This window comes from the organism of the source record quoted next, unplaced genomic scaffold (genome assembly GCF_019419815.1).
Source record: "Pyrus x bretschneideri cultivar Hongxiangsu unplaced genomic scaffold, Pyrus_bretschneideri_v1 Contig7, whole genome shotgun sequence".
In the NCBI taxonomy this organism is placed as follows: Eukaryota; Viridiplantae; Streptophyta; class Magnoliopsida; order Rosales; family Rosaceae; genus Pyrus; species Pyrus x bretschneideri.
This window is the reverse complement of record NW_025999809.1, coordinates 2,273,330-2,281,443: the sequence shown is the minus strand read 5'-3', so window position 1 is coordinate 2,281,443 and position 8,114 is coordinate 2,273,330. Positions and strand designations below refer to the sequence as shown.

At 39.9% G+C, this 8,114-nt stretch overlaps 1 protein-coding gene across 1 annotated transcript; it reads right to left on the bottom strand.

The window, feature by feature from the left end:
- Positions 1–4,814: 4,814 nt before the first annotated feature.
- On the bottom strand, positions 4,815–7,010 carry LOC108866360 (disease resistance protein RPP2B-like). Its single transcript, XM_048573731.1, has 2 exons — positions 5,692–7,010; positions 4,815–5,614 (listed from the first exon to the last, which is right to left on the bottom strand). The coding sequence occupies exons 1-2, from the start codon at positions 6,967–6,969 to the stop codon at positions 5,132–5,134; spliced, it is 1,761 nt and encodes a 586-aa protein (XP_048429688.1). The 5' UTR covers positions 6,970–7,010; the 3' UTR covers positions 4,815–5,131.
- Positions 7,011–8,114: the final 1,104 nt, after the last annotated feature.

Below are 8,114 nucleotides of genomic sequence, written 5' to 3'. Positions count from 1 at the left end.
TATCTATTAAAATAAATGGGTAAACGAGTACCCGTTATAACCGTCTATTTAAATTTTACGGGTAAACGGTTATACCCATAACCATTTAATTATCTAAACGGTTATCCATAACCGTAATTGCGAAATTTAAATAGATGGATAACCGCTATTACCCATAACCGATGGGTATTTGCCCATCCCTAATTCCTTGATTGCATTGGATTCTGAGCTTTGACTTGGAGTTAAAGTCTTTTAGGAGATGAAGTCCAACTGCCTTATAGAATTTATATAACTCACCTTAAGTAACCCAATGTTCTTCTTTGCTTGCCCCATGAAGGGTTGATCATTATCGCACCGGAGGGTAAGAAAAAGTTCATCTTTTTTTCTTCATACTGCTGCCACGGGGTAGCTTGGAATGAGTGGTCCGAGGCCTGCGTGAATGACACAGCAGCAACGGCTGCTTATTGGTGGAGATTGGCAAGGCTTGGCTAAAAGGGTTGGCACTGTGAGCTAAAGACTGGCGGGGACCAAGTGTTATGCGAGAGAGAGGAACAGACCACGGGGCCTGTTGGGTTCCAATGGTTTTGGGCCTGTGAGCCTGGTGCGCTGAGCTAGGATACGGCCTGGCAGGTGATGGTGGATTCAACTTGGCGCTGGGGCGTTAGGCTGAGTGTGTGAGTGGGTTATGGGGCCTGTTTGGAAGAAAGGCCGGCATCAGCGTGGGCTGCTACTGTAGCTGATGTTGTTGCTGCATAGGCCGAACATGTGGGGAGCTGAGCTGCGAGCGGGAGCTGTGAGGATGGAGTCAACGCAGCTCGGAGCTGCAAAGCTAAATTGGCGTGGCTAGGAGCTGTGTTAGGAATATCGCATTTAAAAATGGAAAAACATACTTGGATATTAAAAAATAAAATAATCAAGATAAATAACATTAACAATTAATGTGGTTCGGCTATGTGTGCCTACATTCACACGGTAGAAAAAATAATATTTCACTATATCAATAATGAGTACAACAAATATCCAAGCCTCTAGCATTAAGACTTGACAAAAAATCTGAAAGAATGAGAACAAGAAATACACTTTTATGTCTTTTCTTTTCTCTCCTGCACACTTTACCATTCTCTTACTTTGACTCCTTAGTGGTATACAATCTGAAAGGCCGTATCCTAGTGCAATAGTGCAATATCTTAGTGGTATACACTTTTATGTATTTAGCTCATTTTATATATACATAATAAGGTCTTCTTCAATAAGAATTACTAATCTAAGTTGTGAATCTTTCTCCAATTGAGAAACCAACTCTATCTGGGAAAATAACTTCAATTGGGTAAACAATTTAAATTGGGTGAACAACTTCAATTGAGAAAACAACTCCAATTGGAAAAACAACTTCAATTGGGTAAACAACTTCCAATGGGGAAACAACTCCAATTAGGGTAACAACTCAAATTGGGTAAACAGTTTAATCCTCTAAGACTATAGTTCCCAATATAATTAGGGCAACTCGTCATGGATTGAAAAAACCAACAGGTTGCAGGGTTGGAGTGAGCTAGGCCAGAAGTTGCAAAGTTGAATTGGCACGGATGGGAGCTGTGAAGCGAAAGCCAATGCGGCTGAGAGCTTAGGATCAGAAAGCAGACGTGATTAAGAGTGCTGGGAGAGGCGCAGGTTGGAGCCGCGAGAGATGCATGATGCCTCGCTAGAAGGTTATCTTGCTTGCTAGACCTTTAGTTGAGAAGAAATCAAAGACTTCCTCTGGTACTTGTGGGAGTTGTGCTACTTCTAGAAAGTTTGTTATCGAGCTATCTCCTTTAAAGGACCCAAAAAAAAAAAAAAATTACTGCTGAGTTTGTTAAATATGTCATTTCAAAAGAGCTAAAGTCTTGCCTGAAAAGATCGTTCAACACAAGAGTTCATTAAGAGCTAAAGTCTTAGCTGAAAAGATGTTCAACGTAAAAGTTCCTTATTGGCCCATCGTCTGGGTTTGAAGGTAGAATGAAGCGTCCATTTGTGGCTAAGTCTGGATCGACTTCTAAAAGGCTCACCACTATGAGAAGTGAGAATGAAAGTTTGTCATTTTGGAAAGTGGATTTAGCTGTTAAGAGGCGTTAAAGTCCACTCCTTCTGCTGCTAGCTTGTTTGAGCTACTTACTAAGAATAAAGAAATTGCTCGAGTTTGATTTCTCACTTGCTATAGATAGAGTAGTTGAAGGTGAAGTTGCTGAGACTAGAGCTGCTGAAGATGAAATGATGGAAGTGTGTGTTGTTGAATTTCGATGGTTTTCATGCTAGTTATCAATTTGTTAGAAATTTAATAAACTACTTTCTTCTATTTACTTCATCGTTGTTATTTAATTGACTTGAATGTTCTTGAAACTTGGTTTACTTGAAGTTTCTTCCAAAACTTTAGCCACAGAAGTGCGAACTATTTGCGTGGCTTTGATAAAAGTAAGCGTCTTTAGCAAGTGTGTCTAGGCTGTGAGTTTTGACTTTCTAGGGTGTTGGACTGCTAAGTTCACTATGTCCTATTGCCCCTTAAGTCATGTGATACTAGGGTTTCCAAGTTGGTTAAATTCATTGCTCGAACGAAAGTCATCTAGAATGAGAACCTATGTGTGTGATTGAAGCGAGGTTTCGTGGATAGTGTATTATGAGCTTATGGGATCTTGTACTTCACAAGACCGAAGCATGTGACATAGAACGTTGAATAGGTAAGACAGAGATCAAATCGAAAAATTTCGTAACTTCTATGCTCTATATTGTTGGTGCAGGACAATATTGGTGGCATGGAAGGTTGCATAGGTCTTCTCCAAGAGATCATGTGAGTCAAGTCCTTTTTACAAAACTTGACAAGTGGTCGGATTCAACAAACCTCATAATTGTATTCATTCACATACTTAAAGTCTTGGAAGCGTAAATGTCACCAATCGTGTCTTGCTTCGGGCAAGAAGATATCTTTTTACGATCAAAACACTCTTCCAAAGCAAGCCATAAAGCTCTTGGACCCTCCTCGGAGAGGTACTCGGTCTGCAGTGTGTAACATCCCACATCGCCCAGGGGAGTGATCTTTAAATGTATATTCCCATCCCTACCTAGCACGAGGCCTTTTGGGAGCTCACTGGCTTCGAGTTCCATAGGAACTTCGAAGTTAAGCGAGTAGCGCGCGAGAGCATTCCCAGGATGGGTGACCCATCAGGAAGTTCTCGTGTGAGTTCCCAAAAACAAAACCGTGAGGGCATGGTCGGGGCCCAAAGTGGACAATATCGTGCTACAGTGGTGGAGCGGGCCCGGGAAGTGGTCCCCCCTGGGCGGGATGTGACAATTTGGTATTAGAGCCTAACCCTGGCCGTGGTGTGCCGACGAGGACGTCGGGCCCCTAAGGGGGGTGGATTGTAACATCCCACATCGCCCAGGGGAGTGATCCTTAAATGTATATTCCCATCCCTACCTAGCACGAGGCTTTTTGGGAGCTCACTGGCTTCGAGTTCCATAGGAACTTTGAAGTTAAGCGAGTAGCGTGCGAGAGTATTCCCAGGATGGGTGACCCATCGGGAAGTTCTCGTGTGAGTTCCCAAAAACAAAACCGTGAGGGTATGGTTGGGGCCCAAAGCGGACAATATCGTGCTACGGTGGTGGAGCGGGCCCGGGAAGTGGTCCCCCCTGAGCCGGGATGTGATACAGTGCGTCATGCATATGTCTTCCGATGAAGATCATGGCAACGACTTTGTTAGTTGTGCGAATCGGGTTATCTATCTCAGCTTCAATGGTAGCCCTAAAGCTTTTTGTAGTGAGGTGGAGCTTTATCTTGAACGCATTTCAGGTAGTTTCTTTCCAAATACTTCCAAAGTGGCAAAGTCAAGTTTGTTAAGATTTGACATGTAACTGCAATGGAGGGAGTAAAATCACGGTCAGTACTATGGATAAAAACATCCATAGTCACAAGTAAAACATTCGGGTTTTATAGACATGTTTGGTTTAAATTTAGTATGAAATACTTCGGGTTTCATCTGTGTATGTTTAATGAAAATTTCGGGTTTTCATGGTACTATATTCGGAACTTGAGGTTTGAATTAAAAGTATGAACTTCGAGTTCATAACTCCTACAAACAAAAGCGTATATACAAGGTAATATATGTATAAAGAAATTAAATTAAATGGGTTAACAAAACCCAGGCCCAAATGTTGGGCTACAAAAGGAAAAGTGAAAGCCAAGTCCCGGAAAATAGGGTTTCGGATTTCTTATGAGCTAAACGAAAAAGGCCCAGAAGAAAATAAATAATTTTCTCACACTCGGATTAGAATACAAGTCCATTGAGAGAAAATAAGTGAGCTGAAAGCCCAAAACATAACAGGAAGCCAAACTGGGCTTTTGTTTTTTAGGTCTGCAAAAGGGAAAGTTCCAGGCCCAAACAGTGGGCTGGGATTGAGTGTAGGTTGAGCATAGTGAGGCCCAAAGGCCTTGAGTCGGGTTAAGGCCACCCAGCGACGCTAGGTGTGTTGCCGTCGAGGAAACCAGGGCAATGACTGTTTGGTCAGGGTTTCTACGGGAATTTACGTCACAACAGTATTCATGATGTTGTATAATATACTACCTTCGGAAACGACAATAGAATACTTTTTCTAATAAAGTCATGATAGACACAATGCTAGTAAATTTCAAATCAGAAACTTATCAAGAAACTAAATCAGAAAATTTCAAAAAAAACATAATGAAGATGTTTGAAAACTTTGAGTTTTAATGATAAAGACAAAATAAATGATAAAATGAATAGTACCAGGATTGACTTTTTAATGTAAAAATACGATTTTTCGTTAAAATAAACAGTACCATAGACTTTTCGTTAAAACTTTTAATTCCAAATCCTGTAGTTGTGTGAAACAGACCTTAACATTGTGTACTGTGCATTTCACAGTATTTACAATTGGCTCTACAACAAGCATATTATAAACAGAACTTTCACCACAAAACTACAAACATAATTCAAGGAGATGACCCCCCCATCAAACTAAAGTCGGGTTATTAGATCGAACAATGACTCGACTTGCTACAGGCTGGTCACACTGGCTTCAGGTTCATGACTTCCACTTGCTTCAGACTCGTCATGTCCCGTATCTTCATCTACTTTTACTTTCCATAATCATGACATCAGTTTTAATTTCTTGGCATCTTCGGCATACAACAGGCTGATACCACACTTTTCCAATTCAAATAGGAACTGGGTTGGCAGGAAAGACTCATTGGCCGGAAACGAACAGAGGCCTCCGTAATAAGTCCGTAAAAATCAGTGGAGTATTTAGCATCTTCTTCAAGTTCGAAGGCGTTGTAGGTCACAAACACGTGATGTGGATTGAAATAGGAGTCGTACCATCCTAAATAGAAAGAACAACTGATCATTTCATGACTTTCACCGTTCTTAGTTATGAATTTGTACTTGCATCCGAACTCCACACCATGTCGAACCCAGCAGTCGTTATAAGTAACAACCACAGATAGAGCAAAACCCAAGAAACCATTGCGAAACCAGTTTGGGGGAAGATTGATTATTATTGAAGATCCGTCATTTTGATTGCTGAACCAATTTGGAATTTCATGCCCCAGACATACAATGGTAACCAAAGGCCGAAAGGAGTTTTCCTGTAACATTGATGGACAATTGGACTATATATTTTAGATCAGTGAAAAGTAGCAACAGAGTGGACAGAGAGACGTACATCATATTTTTCTTCTCTTAACTTCGGTGACACACTTGCGGCTCCCAAGATTCTAAGTTGTGCATCAGCCATTATGTTGCTCCGTGCATTGTGCTCTAAATTTATGCAACCAAAAAAGTTGATTATTTCTTGACAAAACTTATCCCAACCTTGTGCGAGTGTTGTCCTTGAACTTGACACTGTCTTTAGTGGTGTGCAACCTTCTGCTTCAAGATATACTAGCACTGGGAGCTCTGGTAAAGACTGAAGCATCTTGCAATTGGTTAACCACAGGCGAGACAGACGAGGTGCTTCTTTGATGCATGCAGGTATGCTTCTAATCAGGGTTTCACTCAGATTTACATCTTTCAATGAAGCTGAGCAAACGAGACTATCAGGGATTTCTGATATACTGCTGCGACAGAGGTTTAGTACTTCCAAAGAGATCAAACTGACAGTGCCGGAAGGTAATTCTTTGAGTTCCTGACAAGCATCAAAGTTGAGAGTTACAAGATTTTTTAAATTGTAGATGCTGCTTGGGACAACCTCAAAGTTCCTGCAAAGATGGAGATCTAATGTTTGAAGCCCAATTAGATTATCAATTGAACAAGGAAGCTTTTTAACCGCAGTCCCTTTGAAACAAAGAAACTCCAGATGTTCCATTGGCTCCAATATTTCTGGGAAGTATTCGAGTCTAGAGCAACCAGAGAGATTAATTCCCACAAGACATTTCAACTTACAAATGCTGGTTGGGAGACTTTCAAGCCTCTTGCAACCTTTTAATTGAAATGTTTCAAGAACAGGGAGAAACTCGGTCGATGAATGTAGCTCTTTAATAGCTGTTTCTTCTAAACTAAGAAACTCCAAATGTTCCATTGGATCCAAGATGACTGGGAAGCATTCAAATCTAGAGCAACCAGTGAGATTGAGTTCCTTAAGAGATTTCAAATTGCAAATGCCAATTGGGAGACTCTCAAGCTTTTGGCAACCCTTTAGTTTAAATGTAGTGAGACTAAAGAGGTGCGCCATTGATGATATATGCAATAATTTTGTTGATGTCCTAGCCAAATCTAATACACTTAGATCCTTGGGATGCTCGGAAAACTCGCCAAGAGATAAGCAGTGATCTAGACTAAAAGTACTGGAGACTTTCAGATTGTAAGTGCTGCTTGGAAGTTTCTCAAGTTCTTTACAATCCTCAATATTAAACTCAGAAATTCTTTCATTAGACCAAACTGATAATGGCAACTCCTTTATACCAGAGCTTCGTAAACTTAAGAATTCAATATTGCCTGGCATCTCTGGGAGATAATTGAAGACTCTTGCACCATCCAAGTTGAACTTAGGTAAGCTTGTCTAGAAATTGAAAATACGAAGGAATATCAACCAAACTTGTACAACCAAAAAGATTTATATACTCGATCTTCAAACACTCAGAGAGATTTGGAATTTCAGTCAAATTGATAGAGTAACTAAGATCAAGCACTTTTAAGCTCAAAAGATTCTGTTACAAATGAAAGAGAAATAGTAAGAATTAATACTTTAGATTGAACAACATTCTGCCCTGCATGTTATAAGAAGTAAAATAAGCATATATACCTGGCCTTTCTGCCAAAGTTGATCAACTAGGATGTGGGGCATTCAAAGCTCAAGAAGATCTTCTGGAGAAAATTTTGACGGCAAAGATTTGAAAGGAAATCCACACCAGTAAAGATAACAAAGAGAATTGGGAAGATATAGAGAAAAGTTTAATAGGCCAAAGCTAGAATTATGAACATTTAGCAACTTCAGTTGATTCATTTTTTGAAATCTGCACGATTCAATTGTTGTTCTTCAATCTCAGATATGATAAAGAATACAGCTTCAACAGCTGAAGTTCCCTGTCAATCAAGAGCAAATTATAAATTTGAATACAATACAAACAAAAGTTAACCAGAATTACATTTATAAGAATTTAACTTATTATAAATGAGTTTCTAATAGAAAGTTAATGACATTTTGTAATGTTAATGCATTTGGCTTATACCGTATTATTTTTCAATACATGATAGACATCCTTAGCATTGAACAACCTCTTACCGTCTTACGTTTTCCAGGCTCTTCAACGCATTGTTCACGAACAATTGCCCAACCCATTTCCTGAAGCAAATCATGCATCTCTATGGTTTCCCGGGTTGAATCATTTGATATGAGAGATTTGTCAATGAGAACTCTAATTCCAGCTCCCGCAAAGAAACCACGGATGCCTAACATTCTTTTTACATACTCTGTACTCTTCCCTTTGTTAAAACATGCTATATCAAGAAATACCTCCTGCTCATGTATTTCTAATCTATTGTAGCTTAGTCTGAAAGCATTCTGAATTTCCTTCCTAGGAATTTTTTTCAGTTTGTTGAACATATCTTCCCACTCTTCTTTGCTCTCGCATGGAAGGAATAAGGAAC

Bases quoted from the DNA above. Each gene is read 5' to 3' on its own strand.
- LOC108866360 (XM_048573731.1), bottom strand. From the start codon at position 6,969: ATGCCAGGCAATATTGAATTCTTAAGTTTACGAAGCTCTGGTATAAAG. The intron at 5,615-5,691 runs GTACGTCTCTCT...TCAATGTTACAG, and splicing joins TAAGAGAAGAAAAATATGAT to GAAAACTCCTTTCGGCCTTT.